Below are 26,729 nucleotides of genomic sequence, written 5' to 3'. Positions count from 1 at the left end.
ACTGAATCTGACAGAGTGCCAACTGGCAATATTAACAGTGTGTGTCAGAATTAACATACACTAAGGTACATGTTTCACAAAAGTTAATTCTCAGTCAGAAGAAGTCCAGATTGAAGTACAGCAAGTAATTTCTTGGGCTTAGAAAAAATGTGCAAAGGTGTCCATGTTAGCATTTCTACGTACTGCCAAAGAACTAGAGACTGATCTAGAAAGGTCACACTCACTAGAAGAGATCCCCTCAAGCATTTTGGAAGAGTATAGAGTCAGATATTCTGGTGACAGTCTGTAGCTTTCCTGAGAAAGCTAAGACTTCCCCTAGTTATTGAATTCAGCACAGTATTTCCTTATAGTACAGTATCTTTTGTGCAATCACAAATGATAAAAGCAAACATATTTTTCCCTTGCTTTTACTTTTAATGCTTCCTTTAATGCAACATTTTAATGCCTGTCATTGCACAACACAATTGCACAAGATTTCACTTAAAAAAAAAATCTTATTAAAATATGGCTCATTTGCTATCTTGCTACAGAGAGTTCTGTCTTGCAGTACTGCAGTGTGTTATTTGGTTCAGCTGTAAGACATTTATCCCCATCTGTACAGTGACTCCAGCAGGCTTTCTTTACTTAGCTGAATGCTTCTTGACTATCTCAAGGTACTCCTTCACATCGTCAGGAGATCCCAAGACAACAGGCACTCTTTGGTGGATATCCTCAGGGACTATATCCAGTATTGATTGCTGCCCAGTTGTTGCTACTCCCCCAGCCTTCTCAATAACAAAGGCCATAGGATTGCATTCGTAGAGCAGTCTCAGCTAGAAGACAAAAATCAAAATGGTAAGGTCAGCTGAGGGAAAGCTGACAATTGTTAAATGTAAATATATTTGGCATTTGATTTTAAACCAATCAACACTCCAAGTGCTCCCTATTTGATATAAACCTTGACTCAAGAATGAAATTGTGTGGATGTTTCTTTTAAACAAAACACAGTGAATGCTGGATATGCCCAATTTAAGTGCTTTCTTCATAGCTCATGCAATTGTGCACACAGAGATAAAGCTCGTATGTAAGATCCAACCTTTAACAAGGCAGCAGACCACACAGGCCTGTGTAAAAGAAAGAAAAACATTGCCCCTGAGTGTTCTATTAGGTTTTCTAATGGATAACTGCATCTTATCTGCAACCTGAAGCAATAATTTACAGACAATTACAAAAGAGATGAAAGGTCTTTGCTGAATAAACAATCCCCTTGTCAGCCTGTACCTGTGTGATCTTCCCTGACTGACTGTTGACCTGGCAGAGGCAGCCAGGCATCGTTCCTCCAGATGAGGCAATGTTACCAAGCACAAGATGCATGTTTTTTTTGATTCAGCAGAGCTTCTCATAAGGGGTGCACTATGTTTAGGCTTCTTACATACTAGCTTGTAACAGGAATCTCAAAGTAATGTGGGTTATTCATATTGCTTTGTAATTTTTCGTGTGACTGGGCCAGCAGTTTGCTCTGAGATGGTACAGTGAAGCCTCTTTGAACAGCACATCCCCTGGTACATTCCATAATCTGAACATGTTTGGGTATAAAGAGAAGTGGGTGCAGTTGAAACAGGCTACCAGCAGCCCTACAATAGGTGTCTGACAAGTTGCTGCCACTTGTGACAGTGTGTAAAGGGTGTCCATACCTGCATACCAGAGGTGCAAGCTACCAAGTTATAAAACACATGTTCTGCAATTAAAATACTGATCTGCAACACCTAGATGATGTAACATTTTCTATAATTGGGCTTATTTGCATTTACCTTTCCTTTGGGACTTTTGGAGTTAGCAGGATACAGAAAGATTCCTCCATATACCAGTGTGCGATGCACATCAGCCACCATAGATCCTATGTACCTCCCACCATATGGTGAACTGCCATCCTACAGAAAGACATTTAAATCGATGTAACTTTTGAGTACACCAGGTTAATCTTATGCCCCTGACTCCTTCATATTGTGATTAATTTATAAAATTCAGACTGGTTTTTGAGAAAATTTCATTTTCCTCTTTATTTTCTAATTGGGAAAATACAAGGAAAAGGACTGACAGAAGGTTTCAGGATAGATTAATGGTAGTGCCAACAACAGAAAATGCATCTCAGCTCTCAATCAGAGATCTAACCCTTGGAAAACACTGCATTTCTAGCAGCAAAAAGATGAAGTGCTAGGAATTGATGCTGGGTTTTTAGTTTCGTAGCAGAAAAAAATATCAAGGATCAAAAGAAGCAGTCTTTCCTACTTCTACTATTTTTTGCTAAGGAAAGGTTAATAGTTGGCTACAGGTATTACTTTCTTTATTATACGCTAGAGAATACATTTTAATATCTAAATAACATCTTAAGCCTGGCAAGATGCCAGATGAAAATACTAGTCTTGTTCAAAGCATGATCAGGAAGTCAGTAAGGGAGACAATCACTTAACCATAGTATATGTTTGCATTTCATTGTTGACATAGTATCTCTGGTGATGACATGTGTAAGGCATGAGAACAGACATGATTTTTATGGGCACTCCTTACAGCTTCAGGCCTCCTGACACCAGAAGGCTGCACAACCACAAAGTGGACTTTTTCAGGTGAGAGACTCCCTGAGGACCCAGCTTGTGTCACCTCTGAGCAGTGACCCACTGCCATCTGCACTCAGCTTTCCCTCTATTCTGACACTGCAGTGTGGAAGTAGCAATCTAACAAACTTTTTGATCAAATTTCTTCATTGCCAGATGCGACTCCCTATCCACTTGACTACCAATCACCCAGTTTTGCCTCCAGCACCGTTACTGAGGACTCCAGCCAGGAAGGAAGATAAAATAAAAATAATAATTAAAAAAAAAAAAGAGGTGCAGTGCAGTACTGAAGGATGGTGAAATTATCTGGTCTCATCAACTGTGGCTCTAATTATCAGTCCTACATGAAGATACATTTTCAAATACACAAGAAAGGAAAGCAAGCTCAGACCAGTACATAAGACAGGATGGTAAAGCTGGAAATTGTGAGTGTTGCTTGTCCCCAGAAAATTTCTTTGAAACAGCATCTTTTACCTCAGGAAATTTCTTCTTTTTGAGATACTCTGTGACTGCAGGATCGAAGTATTTAGCATAGCCTTCATTGAGACTGTAGATATTTCCCTTCTTTTTGATTTTCACATCCCTGTCAACCAAAATGAACTCTCCAATTGCCTAACAATAAGAAAGAAAAACTATTTGTTAACATTAATTGCTCATTTATTTACAAGCTAAGTTAAAAAACAATCATATACACAATTTACAAATAATTTACTACAGCTGCCACTTTCTTTAATAATTCAGTACCTACGAAAAAGTGGCATTCACAGTCTAGATGTGAAGGTTTTTTTATCCATGAAACCCAGGGCAAGCATGAATCCGGAGATCATGCAAGCTTCTTCCTTCCCAGCTCTCTCTCACTTTTCTATGCCAAAAAATGCTGTTGTTTGTATGTTTGTTTAGTTCTCCACTCTTCTGCTAGATTTAAAACAGAAGTATTGCTCTGTGGAGTTTGGAAACTGAGAGTGCTGGTTGAAGCAATGCATTACCATCTTCAAATAGCTATAGACAAGTTCCAGTGTATCTTAGCTTGGGCTAACTGGAAGCCTCAAGTCAAGAGAGTCAGCCTCTGTAACCAAGAGCTGGTCTGTTCAGTTTTCTCTACAGTAGATTTCCCAATGAGTGCTAAAATAAACAAAATAATATGCATGCATGCTCCAAGTAAAATCTGGTCTCTGAATATAGACAAAAATACATGCAGTTACTTAAGTAGGTACTTAACAGGGGGCAACAAATTGTATTTCCTGTTGCTTGCTCACTACAGGTTCTAAAAAATTAACACTGGCGAGTGGGACAGCTTGACTAATTGACTACTAAAAAAAAGGTCACTAGAGCAAACTACATTCTGCTATGATCGCTATGACTTTTATTTGAAAACTCATATGGTCAGTGCATGCTACAACATCAAACATGCCCACACATGTCACTTACTCTTTCACACATCACAGTGGGATCTGAAAACACAGAAGGAGGTTAATTATTTCTGCTTCTCAGGTTTACTAAGGTCCTAGCATTAAGGAAAATACAAATGAGTCTTTAAGGGCATTCTGCACTCCAGAAAACAGTTCACTTTAAGTATCACATGATTTGGCACATCCTGTGTATTTGCTTCACTAACTCTTCTGTCCTCCCGTTGTTGAGGCACAGATAGCACTGCTACAGTGGGCAGGCAGAACACAAAAATCTCTTGACATTACTACCTGATGGGTTATTAAGTGTACTTCATTTCTCCACGTTAGCTTGAAAATTGCTCCATTGTTTGATTTTTGGGGGGACAAACAGTTTTTATAGACAGTTATATCCCGAATAAGGAAACAGAGAAAGAGAAGACACTCTCACCGGATCCAGCATGAAACAGTTGACACCTCCAGCAGAAGTGGCCAGTACCAACATTGTGGCACTCCCATAGAGAGCATAACCAGCTGCCACAAGGTTACGCCCAGGTTGTAAAGCATCTTTCCCAGAAGGTTCATCAGGGGACACCTAGGATAAAAAGGAGCATAGTCAACTTTACTTTGTTTCCATAGTTGGTACATAACGGGACTCTCCGGGAGAGGGATGGTGTTCTACTCTATATCCATGCATGAGGTGGCACAACTGCTTCCATGACCCACAACTGAGATTCCTATTGAACACACTAATACAAATTATATGGAGACAAACACATTGATCTGGAAATGCTCCTGTATAAGCCTAGTTGGAATGCAGGAAGCAGGAAAGGATTAAAGAGATAATATAGAGCTCTGTACCTCTTTGTAGGTGATGATGAACACAGCTCAGAGGAAAATTCAGAGGCACAGTTGAAAAGCAAGCAATGAAATATGACTCATGGAGTTCACACCTGATCAAAAGTACTTGGGATTCTTTTTGTTTTCTTTTGCTTCACACAAAAATGAAGCCGGAAGTACTGACTTTGGGATGTATGACAACACACAAAAGATTATTGAGATGGATGGTTGGGTGTGTTTTCTCTGACTTACTTTTCCCCCATCTTATGACACGTAAGTCCAGTATTTCAAGTTCCTTCAGACAAGTTTTCTGCCTTTCAGAGTGAGAAACTTCAAATGTACATGCCATGTTTCAGCTCTGGTTTGTGTTTGAAGCCTGTCCTCAGGGTAACAGGACTTATTAGTGCAGAGAACAAGATGCAGAAAGCACATTCCCCAACACATGGTATTTTGTCTCAGCACAAATATTAAGGAAATCTAAGACCTGATTTGTTTCTAAAGGGTAATTCCTTTAGCTGGCTAATTAAATATTGGCCAGACTTCCATGTACATATGGGTATATCATCTTCTAAGAGGGTAAAGCAAATCCCTCATAATTGTTTTACACAAGTGTCTGTTAAATAGCAGATTTAACTTAGAGCTGGTCCTGAAAGTCCATTTCACAAACAAGTTTAGTCAGATTTTATTAAGTCTTCACATGCAATTATATTTCATCAAAAGGTGCACTATAATAGGCTTTTCTTTCCTACATGAAAGCATTTTACCTTCCTATAGATGGCAAAGATGGTCCCAATGGAAACAAGACAGTCAATGTTTGATGAGCCATCTAGAGGGTCTATGCAGACAATGTATTTGCCCTAGAAAATACAGAAGAGGGAACAACTAGATTAGTGACATTATTTACCCACTTCCTCCAAACAAAAATACTTCAGTAGGTAAATTTTCCCAGAGACTTTCAAAACAATATAAACAGAAATACTTTTACAGATTGCAAAGGAACTTAATTAAAATGTTAGAAATTCTTCGGCACAGGTTTTGTTTTTCATTACAACTGTGTGATTTGCACCACAGCATAAGCTGAGAAATCTTTAAAGTAAGAAATAGATGATGACATGGAAAAGGTGAAGTTTTCCTACACAATTCTGAGTAGTAAAAAAAAAAAAAAAAAAAGAGAGAGAGAGAGAGAGACTACTTTTTCTTTATTAGTTTAGCTTCATCTATTTAATTAATGCTGATCCATTTTGACAGACATCTCACAATATCTACCATTTAGGCTACACTTTTTAATCTCTAACAAAGCAACTTTCTGAATTATAAGGAAAAAGACAAATTAAGAAAATCAGTCTTTTTGATGTAGAGCTAAAATTAGAGAGATGAATAAGGCCTTTAACACCTGACATGCACATGCTATGCTTTTCATATGTCTGAATGGACAGATGTTCAGAAATTACTTTGGTAAGTCTGTGATCTTATCCTGGGTTTTTGTGAGTTTCCTCCCGCCCAAAAAAAAGAACAGTCCCTGCCTATTGCTATATTAAGGATTCCTGTAGGTATAGGAAATTGCCAGTATAGGGAAAACAGCTGAATCAATTGTGCCTTTTAAATAGCTTGTTTCCCCCTTATTTTATCTACAGTCATTTTGGTAATCATATGTGACAACAGTGTTTATTTGTTTTTAATTTTATTAGAATCATAGAATAGCTGGGGTTGGATAGGGCCTTTAATGGTCATCTAGTCCAACCCCACTGCCATGGGCAGGAACATCTTCAACTAGATCAGGTTGCTCAGAGCTCCATCCAACCTGACTTTGTATCTTTCCAGGGATGGGGCACCTCCAGGCAACCTGTTCCAAGGTTTCACCACCCTCATTGTAAAGAATTTCTTTGTGGCATCTAGTTTAAATCTACCCTCTTTCAGTTTAAAACCATTACCTCTTCTGCTATCACTACAGGCTCTGCTTCCATGAAACTTCTTTAAGTCCAGTAATGCTCTACTCCACAGGTATGAATTGTGGGAAAGAATTTTGCTAAAAACACCATATTAGCTCACATTTTGTATAGAAAACCATTAACACTGAGCTTCGTTCAGTGGTATTTGAGGATCTAAAATAATATTTGTTTAGATCTAGAGAAATATTTGTTCATTCAATGCCTATAAAATCAATGCTGAAGATTTCTCAAGAGGGCGAGAGAGATCTGCTTTGACAAGGAGAACATTCTTATACTTCCTAAATTATGTTTTAGTTGTCTGTTTTCACAAAATTTTTACTCAGATTTTTACATGATCACACCAAAATATTAGTTAGGAAAAAGGAACAAGCTCATGCAGACTTGTGAATAATAATAATTAAGTAAAAAATATTTTAGCTTCATTGTTGCATGGGCTTCAAGGAGAATTTGCCTAAATTAAAGAACTCGAAATTTGACCTACACATAGAGCTCCTTAGTGTCCTACTGACAAAGCTACTTTACAAAAGAGCTTGACTGACTCAAAGCATAGTTCCAGAGATCAGATGGAATAAACAAGAAATGTTTTCCCCACAATTAGGAAAAGTTGGGGGAAAAAGAATGTGGGGTTGAATAACTGAGAAAAAAAAAAACAACTACAAACATCAGTCCTGAAGTAACAGGAAGGACAAATGTTGACTAACACTCTCTCCACCCATCCCCCACTCCCTTTCATTTGCCAATACAGGAAAGTAGCTATGTTCTGAATTTTTTTGTTCAGTTTCAGTTTCTCAGATCTGAAGCGATGCACCTGTAAAGGCTGATTTGAAATTAAGAAGGGAGAACCTTTAAAGCTACTAACCCGTTTTTCAGCTTCCACTATCACAGCATCTTTGTTTTCTTCTGACACAATAACACATGTACTGAAGGATGACTTGAGCATGTTAATCACCAGGTCATTGGAAAGGATGTCCAACTTCTTTACTTGATCTCCTGTCACATTGGTAGACCCAGCAATTCCATAGCTAAAGCATTGGCAAGAGAGAGCATTCTGTGAGAAAGGGGCATAAACATCTTCCAAAACACCTTGTTTCTGGCAACCTTGTATTTGTGAAATGTTTTGTAAAACAAACAGCACTTTTGGATAATATGGCAGTTTTGCAAGCCTGTTTCTTTATTTACTGCCCAGTCGATTTGTGCTGAGACCTGTTAACATAAGCTGTGGTGGCAAATGTAGAAGACACTGAAAATGAGGAACACAAAGCAGCGATCATCTTGCAATAGTTACTAAACTATAGGCAAACACAGCCAGAGCAGGTTATGAAAGCTGAATTACAAAAATTGTATTATTTAATGATCTCTTAACTTTAAGACGTAAATACTGCTCCTGAATCCTAGGCTACAATATTATAGCTGCATACTCTAAAAGCTAAGGCTTCATTAGAAAACAAACTTAAAAGCTAACAGTGAATCTGATGACACTAGTTAGGCTAGAGCTTCCTATATAATTTGCTCCTGGTTAGCAATATGATGTACAAATTGCAGTAGAAACACTTTGCTCACAGATAAATCACCAGTTTTAATGGTTCATTGTTTTCAGTATTGATTATAAGTAGTAAACATTTCCTTTGGAATAAAAATAATACAAATACAAAACACTAATAAAACCCTGCCAGCTAATCAGAATCAAACCATCTGGCATCAAGGAGTACCAGGAGACCTTGTGATAGGTGATTTCGAAAGCATGCAAAACAGAGAAAGAAGTTCAGCTCTTAGAAGAAAAAAGAACAATAGCCAGATCTGCACAAATTCAGATGACTCATGTACTTCAGCTAGGATTCATTGATTAGGCTGAATACTGGTCTTTCAGGTTTTTGTAGTAACACTGAATACACTACTTGGAATGTTCTGCATTTCTTTATCTTAATGCATGAGACAAAAAGACCTGGCATCATTCCCTTTCTATCTCTGCTACAGTAGCTTAAACATTTTTCTGCAAGAGTGAAAGTGCTTTTCGAACACAACGTACTGTGAACAACATGCTTGTGAGCAGACGCACAAGTCCTTATCCTCAGAGCCAGCAGCTACAGCTCTTGACACCTGGTCTGCTGGGAAGTCCCAGGACTGTGCCCTGCACAGAGCCTGTACCTGAGGAGGGACTGTGGCTGCCCCAGCTGTTCTGCACCTCTGCTTTGGGGCAGCAGTGAGCATAGAGTTGAGGCTGGGAGAAGATCCAGAGAAATGGAACCTTGTTCACGTTTCCCGAGAGCCACACAAAATCCCACTACCAGTTGTAATACACAGGCCCACAGTGGGACATGGACCACTCAAGGAGTCTGAAGCTGCCTACCCCAGCACTGGTGGGAGTTAAGTCCACTGTAGGGGACTGTACCAGGTCAGGAGCCTGTGGGCAGCTGCCAACACGCACACATGTAGGACAGCTAAGGAGTGGTGCCTTAGACTGTTACAAATCAGGTCACAGGTGGGAAACCCTGGTCTTTGTTTGTAGACACATGAAAGGGATAGCACATAGTGATTAAAAACTATCACAGTTATATCAATCTGAAGTCATAAAGTGGAGGATTTTTAGTGTATCTTCCAGTTGCTTCTATTTTATTAACTTGCAAACCCAAATTTTTCAGTTCTCTGATACATTTTGTAATAAATTATACTTTGCATTGCCAGAGACCTTTTGCTTATGACATCTTCCACGACATGGTTTTGACACGGGCCATGTCAGGTTTGTAGCAGCAAATTCATTTTCTCTCTACTACATTTTCCATTAAGTAATGAAGCATCATGTCTAAAGCCCCAGTCAGCAGACAATTTTGACTTATCAACAATATGTAAAGTATTTAGGGCATTAGTTACCTGCAACCACGTAAAGTTATTTAATATTCCAAGAGTCGTAACTTCTTTCTGATGCATGTCCAGAGCAACTGCCCTCTGACCGGCCCTCTACAGTCACTTCTACTCCAAACCAATGCTCTTTCTAAAAGCCTTAGACATCCAAAGCTTCATATAGAAACTCAGGTTGCTCTGATGGAATGTTGCTATCATGCAACAAGGAGAAAACTCCACTGAATTTGATTAAATGCCTCATAGCATAAACTGGTGCTTTGATATGAATTTACTGACTATAATGAAGAATAACTGACCCATATTTTGGCAGGCTTTCTCTTTCAGTCTGTTCATTTGGTTTTCTGGTTCAAAGCATCCAAAACTGCTGAGGGTTTGCATGAAGGTCTATCAGCAGCGGCCATCTGTCAAAGACGGCATGCCCTTATATTATTAAAGTCATCGGATATATTAAGAGTCTGAGATCTAAAGGAGCTAAGGGTAGCTGGTAGGTGCAAGGGTGGATGCAACCCTAGTGACACGGCTTTCGGGGGACACCTCCCCTCCCCATCACCCCGGGGGCGCCAGGATCCCCTGGACCCTCGGGGATGCGGGCGGGTGTGCGATGCTACCGGCGTTCCCCCTCTCCCACCTCATCCCCCGCCTCCACTGCTCCTCCCCAGGACATACAGGTTGGCGATTCCCGCTTTCCGGACGGCGGTGGAAATGGCTTTGATGGCCGTGCAAAGGGAATTGAGGAGCTGCGTAAACTCCCCCGTGCCTTTCGCCCGCCTGCCTTCCTCCATCACGAAGCGGGTCATGGTGATGACATTGGTGTCGAAAGCCGAGCGGTCCGTCATGGTGGCGTGGTGGCTGCAGCCGCAGAATGGAACCCCTTCCCTGGCCACCGGCACTAGCCCCGGGGGGGAGTGGCTTGGGCGGGGCTCGCGGGGGTGGCCAGGGGCGGGGGGAGAAGGCGACAGCCCGGGCACCCCCGCCCAGGGCCCCCGCTTCCTCCCCCCGCCTCCCCAGGGCAGCTTCGTGTCACCACTTGATTGCAACACTCGCATGCGTGGTATGGGGAAGTGCACACAATCTGCAGAGCAACGCTAGTATCTGCTGCCCGACGGGAATGCTCTTATCCTGACCCAGGGAAAGCACACATTTACTAAGCGATTCCATTAAGTATTAACTTCTGTTTAAAGAGGTCACGCCAACCCCATGTGCACCAGGGCATTTAACGCCATAAGATGGCACCCAGGGCTCCAGGGAAACTGCCATGAGCAGCTGGGTCCTATGAGATTTTTGTAATAAACTCCCCAAACCTCTTCAAGAAAAAGATGTAGCTCAAGTTCTGCTCCAAAAGCTGGAACTTAACACACGTCATACAAACACTGCTGCAAAACGCTCCCTCCTGAATCTCTCTGATTGGTGACTCCAGCCTTTCTGACTGTACAATAAAATAAAGCAACATGTCTTGCTGCTGATGTTCAATCAGAAAAATCTAGGCACTAGTAAAAGAAACCAAGTTCACCCAAGACCTGACTCCAGGTACACAACAATGTGACAAATACAAATCTGGATATGGACGTTCTACTCTGTATAGTGTGTTGTACTACCCATAATTTTTATGTTTGTGTTATCTAAGGAGATAGATTATTATTTTTTCAGTAGAATGCACCCATGAGTTGGACAAGCACCACGTAAAATACTAAACTTGAAACCACAGACTGAAACCATTGCAGGTGGTGTCAAATGCAGGGCACAAACCTTTTAAAATGTGCACCTCTTTGCCTACATGTGTCCTTTCTTTATGCAAAGCACCTCACATAACTAAACATTACATACTTCAAAGGTATGTGTAAACATCTTCTCCTGAAAGTGTGGCACAACTTTGGCCTAATTTAGCCATGCCCAGGATCACAGACAATCCTGAAGATATTAGATACAAGTAGCTGTCATGCTCTTCCAAATGGGATGTTTCAAACTTTGGTGAGTGGACACCGTCTCAGCATCATAAAAATATTCTTGGAGTGGCAGGTGGACTTTGGAACATCTACAAAACCTTGCAATTAGCTCTTTCTTTAAGGGTAAACAATGCTTTACAACCTGCTAATTCAGTCTCAGTAGTTGAGAACAATTAATAGCAAAGATCCCACAAAATTCTGGATGAGTGCACTTCAACAGAGTAGATGCAAGCAGGCTAGAACAGCCTGGGAATATATGAGTATTGGTAACAAACTCCAGAGCTGCTGATTTGACACAATTTATCTTAATTGTGAAGACCTTAACAAATACATCAGTAACCTGCAGGAAGAGCTGTACTTCAGTGTAGAGATCAGTTCAAAACGGTTGCAACCTAGGTTTTGGTATCCATTACTAAGAACTAATTCTTTCACCTCACTCACACGGTTGTATGTACTGTCCTCAATTTCTGAGCTGAAATGCATACCCTTTCAGAGTTGGTGAGGTGAGCGGGACGAGTATTACTCCATTCCTCCCACAGAGGCTCGGTAGAAACAAACAAGCTGCAAAATGTAATAGCAATCATTTGGCAGGATGCTGGTTTTGCACTGGTCCATCCAGACCTGCATTTTCCCATGTGGGGAAGAAGCATAATTATTTTAAGCAGATACAGCATGTTCATAATTTTCTGCAGTCAAGGCAATTCAATGTACTATAGATTAACCTTTTTCCACACCCCTGGCCTGAGAATATGTGCATGCATTGGCCATGTCTGGGCATATTATGTAGTGCAGAATAGTTGACATAAAATTATTAAGATCTAATGGTCAAGGGTAGACAAGCTGTGAGAATGTAAAGCTTATAATGCCAAATGCCGTAAGTTGCCTGATACTTTACCCAACTTTTTGGGCAGAATCTGCAACCTGCAGTGAGTTCCCTCTTGAGACAATTAGCTATCTAGCCAAGCTAAATGTCCAAGTTTGTCTGTTCCAACCAAGACCACAGTATAGGAATATCCTGAGATTATTCCCAACAGTTCTCAAACACGCATTTGTTAAGAGAAAAGGCCACTAGTTTAGCCAGCGTTATATTGTTTCCTCTTTGTCACGTATCTTTTCATATATCTTAGGACAATACAGAAAGATGTCAGAAGCAAAATGAAATAGGAGATGATACAATGTCAAAAGATGTTTGGAATACAGAAGAAATATTTTAAATTCCTAAAACAGATATGCAGCACTACAGCAGCCATGCTGTGTGGTAGCTATAAAAGCACTATAAGACTAAAAGTAGGTTCTACATGTTGTGAACTTTTGCCTTTAGAAATCAGTAGTTAAACATTTATTGAAAATGAATTTACGGCATTTGAGAAGAAAGGTCAGTGCTGGTTGATTAAACATTGCTGAAACAGCTCATTTTATACAGAAGAATCTGTTTGCAAACAGATGACAATGAACTAGACACGGTTCACAGCTGTTTTTAGAAGTGTAGGGATCCAAAAACTACATGCTTCTTTGAAGCAAATTTTTCTTCCAGCACATTAAATCCCAAATTTGTAAGTATTTTGAAAATAAGACACACACTGAGGAGAAATCCCTGGGCATTTTTTTATGAAGGTTGCCTCTTGTAGGTTGAAATGACAGCCAAAAAGACAATGGGAGTGAAACCCCTTCACAAAGGTCTTTTTTTTTCCTGAAGTAAGTAAGTGTCCACGTGGGAAAGGCAGCTTTAGATCCCACATTTCCTGAGAAAATGTTTTTTTGTGTGAAGTCTTGCAGTGAAAAAGTTTCATGCTTGCTGTGCAGTGTCACTCCACCAGTGCAATGCCATGATGTAAAGGGCTAAAGCACTGTGAAGGGGATCACTGAAGCTGGTCAGGAGGAGCTGCAGGAGCATGTGCAGAGCTTCAGGCAGGGAAGATAACCATATGGAAAATAACCAGGCTGATTTTCAGCTAGAAAATCTTCTGTCTTCTTTGCTTCAAAAAGTGCTTCATTTCACCTACATAAATTTCCTATGCTAGAATGCCTCACAGAGTATTTATTTATGACTGTGATAGCAAAGCACTTCACATCTCGGGACATGGGTGAAAGATAGCAGAAGGCATAGATTTAATGTTTAAAGTCACATAAATATGAGTACAAATTGGCTAAAAATTGATTTCTCAGTACAGTAGCTGTAAAATTGAGCAGATTTGATATTTTGCATTAATTTACTCTGACAATTTGTACAGTTTCCCCTATGATTAACAAGCCGAATTCAACTATGAGCTTGATATTAATTAAAATCCAGTGAGAAGGGGTTTTCTTGTACCGTGCTTGCTGACTGCCCTCTTGTGGGAGTATGAACCTTGTCAGCATTTTAGTGTGAGACTGGGTCTTGTGGGAGTGAGAATCTTCGAAGTATTCTGTAGGGCAAGAAAGCACTTCACGAGCAAACAGTACATCCTGGAAAGGAAGTCTTCATGCCTCTGAAATACAAATACTGAACTGTAATTTTTAAATCTCTGTATTTATTACTTATCCACAAGATTTTCCCAGGCCAGCAGAGCAACATTCATGCTGCCTGAATATTACAGTTGCTATAATTTCTTATTTGTAAAATGTATAAGTTCAAAGTCTTTTAAGTAATTGTTCCAAATTTACATCAACAAAATAATAATTTTTAAATCCAAAACTGCTAAGAGCATGTAGAAATTTCAGTGCACGCAATACTAAGTTAAGAACATAATAAAAATGTGGTTATAATTTTTAACAGTTCCCTTCACAGAAATAAATACTTTTTATTGATACTGAGTGCATAACATCATGATTACATTATTTTTGATCATTGATTTTAGCTATAGTTTGCATAGTCTGCCATAGCTTCTAAATTCTGAATAAGCATTAGCTAATCAATGTAACTGCCTTGTGATGTAAGTAGGCAAGTAAATAAAATAAAATAAAAAACTTTATCCTGGGCCACACAGAAAATTGTGCCAGAATAGAAAGCTGGAAGATTAGTTTAGGAATTTACAGTTTAAGGGAATTTGAAAGAAAATGAGAAAAGGAAGCATCTAACTAAAAAATACAAGAACTGCATTTCTGTGTATTTCCTTTTGCTGTACGAGCTTGATATTTCTTTGGTCATACAATTGCAGACAGTGCAGAAGAAATTAGAGAAGGGACTTGCCCAGCTCATACAGGTTAGCTCTGGAGAATTAGTAAGGGTGGTCAACCCGTACAGCTGGGACACCACTGCAAGGGGGTACTTTAAAAATGGGAGTGAGGGGTAATTAATAAGCAGTAGTTCAAAATTATTTTCCATTAACTAGTTACTACATAGGTATAAAATCCCATTCTAAAGTTAGGCTTTATCTTAAACTTCCCATCATTGCTGCAAGTAGGCTGCCTTTACTGATGGCAGTTTCCCTTGATAGTATCAGTATCATACATGTTGTCCTGGTTTGAGCCAGGGTGAAGCCAATTTTCCTATTACTGTTTTGTTTTTTTTTTTTTTTCCCTTCAGTAAGCTTTCTTTTAACTAGTACCAGAGTGTTCCAACTAAGACTGATAAGAATGGAATGTTTTTCTAACTGCTGGATCTTCAAGCTGCTGGCTCAGACACTACAAGGAGATCTATGACTTCCCCCCCCCCCATAGGAGGATGAATTAGACAGACAGCAAAACTGGCCAGAGATATTCCATTCCATATATCTACGTGAGCTCAGAAGAAGGTCAGAGATCACAGAAGACAACTTCCTTCCTGCTTCTTCTTCCCTTCTCTTCCATCCATGGCTGGCATCTGGGGAGGACTCCGTCCATCCATCACTGTCGACCCCCAGGCTCGAGCTCTCCTGACCCTCATCACGCTCTGCTTTCTCCAGCAGCAGCTCTGGGATTTTTCAGGACTGTTCACAGCTCAGGAGATGCTGTGGGTGTTGCTGGAGGTGGGGGGAGGCAAGAGGCTTTTGCACATATCTGAACATATTTTTTTATATTTTCTTTTATCATTAGTGTTTAATTAGAGCTGTGTCGTTTAGTTTTCAATCCAGTCAAGTCTCTCTCTTTTTCTCTCTCTCCTTCCCTACCTGGGTGGGAGGGGGAGAGGATCAAGAGCATTGTCAAATGGTGACACATGTATGGCCATCTAGAGCCTTCTATGTACAGACTCTAGCACACAAATCATTTAGTCTGCAATTGGATCTTGCAGGTGGCAGTGAAATAAAGAAAGGGAACTGTCATCAGTCTTGCTTGAGATGCACACTGAGAAACTTTGCCTTGACCATATATGTTCTTGTTCTGATCAAACAATCCATTGTAGAAGTGGATGCAGGAGTACGTATGTAGGGTTAAAATGAAAAGGATCATTTTTAAGACTGCTTGAGAACTTAGTTTCATGACTCACACAGATATGAATTGGTTGTGTAGGCTACACCCTAGCCTTCATTTTGAAACTGTGCTGGTACAGTGCCCGCTCATCACACAACACAAGGCTGATCTCCAAAACACAGCATATGCCGAAACACAGAGAAATCAGTAGACGGCCCTGTCAGAATCAGGCTTTTGATCACTGGGAAATATATTTCAGTTTGCTCAACCTCCAGTATCTTCATGTACTTGTTCCCAGCTGGTTTCAGAACACAGGTAAGAGAGCCAAGGAGCCTATCTATGCCAGGGTCCACCTTCAGGAATAGCAGCCAGAGGTGCTATTTTGGAGAGTGTGTGAGCCTGGCCATTCCTTTACTCCTTTCCCCTCCTACTCTCTCCAAATGTAACGGGAGTAGGGATGCTAGAAGGTGCACCTCTGTTGCTTTAGTGTACACTGTCTGGTGTTTTTCTGATAGTGAAGCTTACTAGCCGTAACCCAAATCTTAGTACAATGCAAGCTATGGCCCTGCCACCTCAGGAGCCTGATATCAAAGGCAGAGATTACTAGTTGAACTAATTTCTGGGAGCCTGAGTAAAGCAGCAGGAACACACAGAGAAGGCAACAAGGATACCAAGAATTCAGCTGGAGAAGCACTTTTCTTGTGTGACTCCAAGAAAATTGTAAGAGGGATTTTTATATGCCTGCTGGCTGAGAGAGGTGGGAATAAGCAAAGAAAGTGTCCCACAGTGTCCTTCCTGTTCTTGAAGGAGACAAAATGTTACTGTAGGCTTTGTAAGAGGAAACAAGTAGTAGTCAGTGCTTGTAGAAGAGGAAAAAAATCACAGAATCACAGAATCTTAGGGGTTGTACAGGACCTCAAAAGATCATCTAGCCCAACCCCCCAGCCAGAGCAGGGTCACCTAGAGCACATCACAGAGGAACATGTCCAGGTGGGTTTTGAATGTCTCCGGTGAAGGAGACTCCACAGCCTCTCTGGGCAACCTGTTTCAGTGCTCTGTCACTCCCACAGTAAAGAAGTTTTTTCTGATGTTACTTGGAACCTCCTGTGTTCCAGTTTGTACCCATTGCCCCTTGTCCTGTCACCAGACATCACTGTAAAAAGCCTGGCTTTGTCCTCCTGACACTCTCCCTTAACATATTTGTAAACATTGATGAAGTCGCCTCTCAGTCTCCTTTTCTCCAAGCTAAAGAGGCCCAGTTCCCTCAGCCTTTCCTCATAAGGGAGATGTTCCACTCCCTTCGTCATCTTTGTGGCTCTGCGCTGGACTCTTTCAAGCACTTCCCTGTCCTTGAACTGAGGGGCCCAGAACTGGACACAATATTCAGGATGCAGCCTCACCAAGGCAGAATAGAGTGGGAGGAGAACCCCCCTTGACCTACTAACCACACCCTTGCTAATACACCCCAGGATGCCATTGGCCTTCTTGGCTACAAGGGCACATTGCTGGCTCACGGTCATCCTCCTGTCCAGCAGCACCCCCAGACCCTTTTCTCCTACACTGCTCTCCAGCAGGTCAGCCCCCAACCTGTACTGGTACATGGAGTTGTTCTTCCCCAGATGCAAGACTCTACACTTGCCCTTGTTGAATTACATCAAGTTTCTCCCTGCCCAACTCTCCAGCCTGTCTAGGTCTCGCTGAATGGCAGCACAGCCTTCTGGTGTGTCAGCCACTCCTCCCAGTTTTGTGCCATCAGCAAACTTGCCGATGGCACACTCTGTTCCCTCATCCAGGTCATTGATGAAAATATTGAATAGTACCAGAGCCAGTACTGACCCCTGAGGGACTCCACTAGTCACAGAACTCCCAACTAGATTTTGTCCCATTGACCACAACTCTCTGACTTCTTCCTTTCAACCAATTCAACTGTATGTTGTGGCCATCGTCGCTGTGACCATGCTTGTTTTCTAGATGATTTTGTATTGGTGCAAACATAATACCACAGCCTTATGGGTGTTACAAAGCTCTTGGTTCTCCTCATTTCTTCTGTCCCTAGAAACAAGTCAGAAAATTAGTCAACTCTCCAAGCTAGCATCTCAGGTAATGATAGGGTGAGGCTTCTACAGTCCATAGCACTGCATAGAAATTTTGTGGTGGAAGAGGTATTGATGATTGCTCAGTGCTGCCTGCAAGAGATTCAGTGTTGACTGCAGAGAGCAGAACTAGGTGCCAGCTCATTGCCTCAGAATACAGGCATGTTGTCATTTTTCCAGTGCATGCTAACTTTGCAGAGGGTATTTGGCTGTTACGTCATCCACCTCAGCAAAATATATCACTTTTGATTACATGTTTGCAATGGTTTCTCCAGCCTCTTTCTTAAAGAAGCAAGTATGAATGACTAGAGGGAGAGACTAGGAAAGATTAGAAGTGCTATGGCACTGAAGGAAATCTTCCACTGGGGCTAGATGCTGCCACTGTGTGAATAGGGCCAGGGCACTGCAACTGCAGAGCTGACACTGAAATATGGGAGAAGCACGAGTGGGCACCCACCCACCTGCCTGCGCACCCACACACACACACTGTCTTCTAGCAGGGCTGGTACAAGGTTGTGAGCACCACCTTCCGAATTAAGGAAGTGAAAAGCTACGTGCTACTGAAGTTGAATTGTTTGACTGGTCTTTCCTGTTGCTTTCAGAGAAATACAATGCACTAGAGTTGCCTCACTCATAGAACAAGGGGATAAGCAAGTAGTAAAACACTTCGATACCCTAGCACAGAATACAATGTAGAGTTGCAGGCTACTTAGTTTTCTCTTCCTAAAATAAATTAGCAGGAACCAATCTTTTCTCTTTTCCAGGTCCCAAATCCAGTGCTATTTCAATCTGGGTCTGTTTAGCAGTAGCACTCCTTTGCCAATAATTGACGCATAAGTGGGAGTTCTGAATGGAAGGGCAGGCTTCCCATGCCAAGCAGTAAGCTTGGCAATGTTGGAAAAATCAGCTTTACAGTGGCGAGGCTGAGGCACAGTTATACAAACCATTGTCAGAAGGGCATAGCAGAGAGTGAAATCACCAGTCCGGACAGCTGAAGTAGGCCTTTATAAGGAGTGTCTGTCCAAGCATGAGACACAATGCCACTGGAAACAATAGCATGGCACTCTGTAAATGCCAACCATCCAAAATTGCAGTACATACACTCAAAGAGGTTTTACTGCCTGTGGTTGTCTGAATGCCCATGAGCAACATCACAGAAGGCCCACAGAAGGAAAAAGCAAAACCAGAGCAAAAGCTTCCAGCATCCTGTCTCTAAGGAAAAGCTAGAAACACAGTGATCAAGAATGAAAAGGTTTTCTAATGCTGCAAACATCAAAGCAATAAATTTCCTGTGGCTTAAAATGCCTCTTAGTTCAGGAAAACAGGATTTTAGTCATGAAGAAATAATAATAAAATGGTGTTGGAAAGTACAAAGTCATAGAATCATAGGATGGCTTGAGTTAGAAGGGACCTTAAAGTTCATCTAGTTCCAACTTCCCTGCACGGGCAGGGACACCTCCCACTAGACCAGGTTGCTCACAGCCCCATCCAATCCAGCCTTGAACACTTCTAGGGAGGGGGCTTCCACAACTTCCCTGGGCAAGCTGTTCCAGTGTCTTACCACCTTCACACTAAAGAATTTCCTCCTAATGTCTAATCTACCTATCCTCTCTTCCAGTTTTAATCCATTACCCTTGGACCTTTCACTACATGTCCTTGTAAAAAGTCCCGCCCCAGCTTTCTTGTAGGCCCCCTTCAGGTACTGGAAGGCCTCTATAAGGTTTTCCTGGAGTCTTCTCCTCTCCAGACTGAACAAGCAAAACTCTCTCAGCCTGTCTTCAAAGGAGAAGCGCTCCAGGCCTTGGATCATCTTTGTGGCCCTCCTGTGGAAATCTGGTGTTTACTCATAGACACTTCCTGGGAGAAGATGTCGTGCTTGCTCTAAGTCAATTTTCCACTGACAGGGTGCTGCTGTGTACCCAGTCTCCGCCAACAGATGGCAATGCTGATTTATGCCAAACTACTGCAAATATAGAGCTTGGCAGCACCCTCGGGAGGTGCAGAGGCTGATCTGGGCAGCCTCATGTGTCTTACCCTTCAAAAGAAGTTATGAATCTCTTAGCACTGATGGTGACTAAGTAAACAGTGGGGTAGAGAAAGGCTATCTCTCTTCTATACCTGTAGAGAAGAGACTGACACTGTATTTTGAACCTATTGCAAATACAAAATTGTAGTTTAAATCCTAGTGGAAGTGGTGTATTCTCTACCCCGAGGTCTCTGCTCGTGCTCACTGAACACTTCTCACACTCCCACAGCTGTGTCAGTCCTCTCAGTCTGTTTCCTTCAAGACAGTTTCCAGTGGTGAGTGAAGCTCTTTTAGCAGTACAGGATTAGACCTGTATTTGATAACCCTAAATACTGCTGTTGTGATGCTGTGATTATTATTTTTAGTACAGTTTTTATTATGAAGGCCATAATTTTGTAGAGATAGAAGTAATTATTTGCACCATACAGACAGAGAACAAAAGCACAGTCCTTCCACAGTCTGAGAATAAAACAAACAAAAATAGGCATATGAGGATGTGCCTGCATTTACAGATGAGCTGCTGCAGTGCTTGTATAGATGAAACTTCCACTGTTATTCAAAACTTCACTGTCAGCTTTTGCTTTTGCATTCTGCAGTCTATATATCATTCTGTGAATGGTATTTTTCTAGTGTGTGCTGAATATATCACCTTCAAAAGAAAAGAAAAAAAAAACACGAAAAAAACCAAACAACCCATAAGAACAACATATATTCAGTTTGAAAAGTTAATTTTAAATGCTCAGATTGGGTGAGGTTGCCAAGTAACACACTCCTAACTATTCCAGCTTACATAAATAAAATACATCAAGCTGTCCTTGCACATTCAATGCTTCCTTCTGTTCCTTTTGTTTGTAAGCTCAGATCATAAGTTTGGCCATTTATAGGCTGAATATCAAGAACAATTAAATAGGCTCCATGTGAGTTTTGTGACATAAAATCCTTATGAGATAGAAGGAGTCAAAACATCCTGCCCTTTGTTTCAATTGTGTCTTAAATGCAAAGGATAAGCAAGCACTCCACAACCAGGCACAGCTGGAAGTTGATTTAGCCTGGTTTTATTGGGGAAATATGATACTTGTTTTTATAACTGCTGATAGAATTTCTCTTTCATGCCACAGATACAGGCCCAAGTAGAGGCTTGTATGTGTATTTTATTGATTACAGATGTAATAGATACATAGTGTTCTAGGTAAACCACATGCTCTAGAGCAGTAGTCTCCAAATTTTTTTCGTTGTGCACCCATCTAAGTAAAATCTTTTGACTATGCACTCCAATATATGTATATTTATTTATTAGTTATAAATGTACTACTATGCTAATGTTATGTACATAATAAAATATGCAATTTTTTTAAAAAAAGGATGGCATAAAGATAAAATAAAGGCTTTTAATTTTTTATATATATATATATTTTTAATAGTAAAAAAATAGTTTCTTCCTGCACCTCAAGTGGATTGTCTTGTGTACTCCCGGGGGTGCAGAAACCCCAGTTTGGAGAGCACTGCTCTACAGAAAAAAGCTGTGAGGTCTGATACCCATTGTCCCTTATCCAGCCAAAGGATGCTTCTGTTCTGATTTACAGAGTATATTGAGGCATCTCCCCACTCCAAAGGACAGGAACCTGCAGCATCCATTTAACTTGCTTTACATATGTGTACAGCTGCAAGCGAAAGTTGTTCATAGCTGAACAGAACTTAAAGAGCTATTGCAAGACTGCCACCTAAAGATAAGCTCCTGCGATCTCACACAGCAAAGAATACAGGTTTTGAGGGGCAAAAGATGTAGTGTGTGGCCACATGTTTATGAGGTATTTATGCTTTAAAATAGTTTTTTTGCAGGGTTTTTTAAATGGCATTTGGGAATGCTTCAAAGTGAAATTTAATGGGGAAGTGCTTTTAGAAACAAATGAATGAGATTAAATGAAACAGAAATAGGTATTGAAAAGGGAAAAAGAGAAAAGGGAAAGGATGAGGACAGGTAATCAGGAAAGCAAGGAAGGAAGAAAAATGCTATGCCAACCGTTAGGTTTAGAAGAGGAACTAGTGCTGCTTTTTGAAAGCAGATATTCACAATAACTGTGAAAATCTCATGGCAGAAACAGACAGACAGTTTCTCCAGTGGTAATGTTGTATTTTAAAATACTTTTTGCAACCCTGAATGAGAACCGTACTTCATCAAAGTTTTAAATAGCATTTTTATACAAACCAATTGGTTTTATACAAACCAATCCTCAGCTCCACAACTTGAAAACATTAGTATTTAAGCATAATTTACCTAATTATACTATAGTGTTGCCTTAGTAACACCAGGGTAATATCTAGGTATTACCAAGGTAATAATATAGTATAATTAGAATTAAAAAAAATGCTTTCTGTTAAACTGCTGAGACATTCTTAATGTTTGACTACCTGAAAAACAGAAGTTATTAAGTTAATTTAAGAAGTCTCTGCCACTCTTCCCAGTTTTTTGTCATGCAGAAAGAACTTCCCTTAGCAAAAGTTGCCCTGGGGTCAAATTCCAATTGTCACATAAAAATCACAGGCAGATTTTTTAGTCAGGAATTTGAGTGTTCAAGGTGAAAGACTATGAGTTTGTAGTCCTACTACAACTCAGCCTAATTCTCATGTTAATATTTACACCCCGACTCCTGCAAACCCCATGTCTAAAACTAGCTGTGAGACACTTGTCACAGTTTGGCTCCGAGTTGGCAGTCAAACCAATAACAATAATGCCCTTGGTCCCATCCGTCCCCCAAAGTAGGGAAAGAGGGAGAAAAAAAAATGAGAGAGAGGCTTTCTGGGTTGAAAAGTGAAACAAATTTGTTTTAATTATTAGTGATGGGGGAATATATATTTTTATAAAGGGTTGTGCAACACCTGATTTCATCCTTCTTCCCCCAGTGACTCTCACAGATTCCCATCTGAAGGGAGGAGTGTCCGGGCATATAGATGGGATCCTGGATGTTGGCTGTGAAGAAAAATGGAAAAAAAAAAACAACAGAAAAAAACCAGAGAGAGCCATAGTGAGGGCGATAGAAGCAGCAGTAAGCAGGAAAAAAAGAGAGAAAAATGAAACCAAAGGCTTGACTTCCATGATGTCTTCTTAACCTATACCGAAAGCCAGATACAGAAACTATTATGAGAAGGGAATATTCTGATTTTCTGATCCTGCCTTTAGTCTAGCCTGCTCCCCCATGCAGGGGGAAACTGCAAACATGAGCTTCAGAAGTGACGTTGGTTGTTATCAGTCCACTGGCGCTGTTTTACTGTTTCTCTCTATTCAGTGAAAGTCAAAACAGCAAATTACTGCAAGAAATCTCCACATTCTATCATAACTGAAAAGTCAAAGGCCACTGCCACTGCATGATTGACTCCTAGGAATATCCCCTGAGACGTCAGTCTAACATTTAATCTATCAGTGGAATTAAAAATGAACAATCGAATCATAGAATGGTTAAGGTTGGAAGGGACCTTAAAGATCATCAGGTTCGAACCTCCCTGCTATGAGAAGGGACACCTCACACTAGACCAGCTGCACAAAGCCTCATCCAACCTGACCTTGAACAGCTCCAGGTAGGGGGCCTCCACAATGGGAGTAACAGGAAAAACAAGCCAATCTGCTATGTTATTAGATTTTTTTTCTTTATTCTTACACAATTCTAATTGTTGAAGGGTCAGGTTACAAAATGCCAAGAACATTCCTATGGCCAATCCATTAATCCTGGGAATGCACAATAAGGCCTGCATGGGCAGTCATAAAATTTTAAAGAGCTATGGTAAATCTCTCTGCAAATACTGCCTTAATTTTTACAGTAAAGCAGTTAAGTGAAATAGAAACAGGTGACTCATCTCCATGAGGAACTCATTTAGGCCATAATAGTACACTGTATTTTAATCCCTTTCTCCCAACGCCATTTGTCTTCCCAGGAGTATTTCTGAAAAAAACAAAACAAAACAAAACATGATGGCTAAAAATTTATATTGTCAACCAATAACCAAGTTTGTTCACATCAGCTGTGTCCATTGCAGGCTTAATTTAATTATTTTCTTGTCAAACAGCTTATCTCCAGTTTTCTGGCAAAGCTGCTTAACATGACAGTTTGAGATTGTTCAGAATCTTCTTGCTACAATTCAGCTTCATCTCTTCTGTGGTTATCAAAGACAATACTTACGTGCTAAGCAAGATGGGTAGTTCCTATACAGTATGAAACAGAGAAATGAAAACTAAGAGAAATAATGTCATCATTTTCTCCCTGAATCATAACCAACAGCAATCTCACATGCAAACTAACAATTACAACAACAGGCGAAGAATTGAGTGATGTTTGTTCACTGAAGAAGTGCTGTTAAGCTCCAATCTCTTTTTGGTTAAACTTTCAAGAATAAATCTTTATGAATTAAATTCCACAAAAATTGCTGCTTGCTTTTACTTTTTTTTGTATTAGAAAAATAAAAATGCATAACAAGAAGGTTTCTTCTTGGCCTTTTCTTGACTTCCCATGTTATTAGAGAGCTTCAGCTCCCCTCCCAGCATTAGTGATACTTATTTATATAGGTACACGACAGAGCTGAGACCAGGTGGCTCCTTTTTTCTTACTGTTTACAGTCTGTGCCACTTGTCCTGCAGTCAAGTCCAAAGGAACTGATTTTTAGACAGAGGTGTCATTAAAATTGTGTCAGCTGTGCACTGATCTAAAAACCTAGCCATTTTTGTATCAGATTATGGGCCCTGCGCAAAAATTAAAACCCAAGATAATGTAGTTCCTCAGCTAGAATTTAACACTGGAGAGGACTCCGCCTGAGTCATCAAATTCACTTTCCTCATAGCTGCACATCACAGATAATAGTTATCAAATGCATAAACATTTAAAAATACCTGCTCTGACAGCAACCTACATCACAGGCTCATTTCTAGCTTTGAGTGCTCAAAAAAAGATGCCGTTGGCCAACTGGCCAACGATGTGGTATTTCCATGCAACAGCAGAGGTTTGGGTAGGCAGAAGCACTGGCCTGGCCTCACAATGCAGACCATACCCTGTGCTGTAGAGGGGGATAAGGCAGCCCATCTGATTCCCACTGAGAGATGTGGACAGCAGAAGAAGTGGATGAGAGAAAGAGAAAAACCTGAGACATACTGTCACAAGACTGAACAAGGAAAATTTGTGAGAATAAATGTAACAGAGGTGTCAGTCTCACTAATTCCCTCATATAACAAATAATGTATTTCATTAAGTACATCAAGCAGTGGAAAAACAGAGGGGCAGAAAGTGGCGTGAGGTGCCAGTTTTGTATTGATCCAACACAGTAACTTCAGTGTTCATAACAAGTTGCTACTGAAAACAACAGCCACTCAGAGGATTCCAGGAGGGGGAATGGCCTGTCAGAGTTCAGAGAAGAGGAATCGTAAAGGCATACATCATACCCTGTGTATGTACTCTCTGTCCAATAGCAGGGAGATACTAACAGAGGCCAGACCAATAACCACCTCCCTTGCACAGCGTTGCTTCAGTCTGGAAAGGAGACAGCTATGTGCAGACTGGGTGTGGGGATGTGACAGAGGTAAAGCATAAGAATTTAGAATGGAAACTGTTTACTACCTGAGGAAACACCATTGTGACACCTCATTTTGAAGCAAGCAAAGAATTCCCCAGGTTTAGCGAAAAACAGACTTCAGCTTGTAAGTCACAATACGAATTTTACTGGAAGAAGAATATCCACATGAGAGCCCAGTAACTCCAGAAAACTACCCTGTTCAGGCTTTGCTCCTTCTGTTGGATGGCCAGTTAGTCCTTAGGAGAAAGGAAGTATGGAGGGTTCTTCTTCTCAGTCCAAGTAGAAAATCCTTAGAGTCTACCCCACTCTTTTAGCCAATTAGAGTCGAAAATTCAGCAAACTCTTCTAATTTATTTTTCCATCCCTCAAAGCAGCTTCCTGTGCTACTTGGAAAACATAAGCCCCATTCTTTACCTTCCTTCAAGTTCGCAGCCCATTAAAACCAAGAGAAATCTATGACAGGAAACACATCAGGGAAGGTCTTTATGCCTTTTCCAGTGTATTTTTTTTTTCTCATAGGAAAACCAGGCCCCCAAAAGACCACTTTTGAATTCAAAGTGTTGCCCAGTTCTTGAGAAGACACATGCTTTTTGTGCTAGAGAAACACAGGGGTGTTCATCAGAGAGATGAACAAACATGGAAGGAAATCGGAGAAACGGACACTTTTAAAAACTTGATTTTGAATTTTATCTGCAGGCAGCAAGTTTTGAAAATTTTTTTGTAAAGTCCTGTATTCAATTTGCATCCATTAATGAAAGAATCGTCCCACACACATCTGTGGTGCCTATTATATAAAAATATCCAATGTATGGGAAAGATAACGGGAAAGAAGAAATGAAGAGGTTATCAAAGTGTCATTGATTACAGAAAGAGAACAGATTAAAAAGTGAATATATATTGGGGTAATTAAGCAACATCAAACACTTCCATTCCGAATTATTATGACAAGCATTTATTTTGGGGCTATTTCTGTGTTTTGGTGGTCATGGGAGATCCCATGTTGAACTAAAGGTACAATGAGTTCTCAGGGTGTGACAGTTGTTATTTGCTAAGATAATATAAGAGCAACAGAACAAATTCACCACAGATTTAAGCAAACATTCAGAGATGTAAATCTCAGTTTTTCAGAGCTGTGCCTTGCTATATAAGGACTTACTTTTGTCACAACCAAGTCAACAACCT

At 40.6% G+C, this 26,729-nt stretch overlaps 1 protein-coding gene across 1 annotated transcript; it reads right to left on the bottom strand.

Annotated features, from left to right (window-relative positions):
• Positions 1-393: 393 nt before the first annotated feature.
• LOC127395891 (fructose-1,6-bisphosphatase 1) lies at positions 394-10,508 on the bottom strand. Its single transcript, XM_051643370.1, has 7 exons — positions 10,291-10,508; positions 7,625-7,787; positions 5,581-5,673; positions 4,428-4,571; positions 3,066-3,203; positions 1,791-1,910; positions 394-812 (listed from the first exon to the last, which is right to left on the bottom strand). Exons 1-7 carry the CDS (start codon positions 10,458-10,460, stop codon positions 621-623), a joined length of 1,020 nt encoding a protein of 339 aa, XP_051499330.1. The 5' UTR covers positions 10,461-10,508; the 3' UTR covers positions 394-620.
• Between the last annotated feature and the right edge of the window lie 16,221 nt (positions 10,509-26,729).

This window comes from Apus apus, chromosome Z (genome assembly GCF_020740795.1).
Source record: "Apus apus isolate bApuApu2 chromosome Z, bApuApu2.pri.cur, whole genome shotgun sequence".
NCBI classification, from domain to species: Eukaryota; Metazoa; Chordata; class Aves; order Apodiformes; family Apodidae; genus Apus; species Apus apus.
This window is presented reverse-complemented; position numbering and strand designations above follow the sequence as displayed.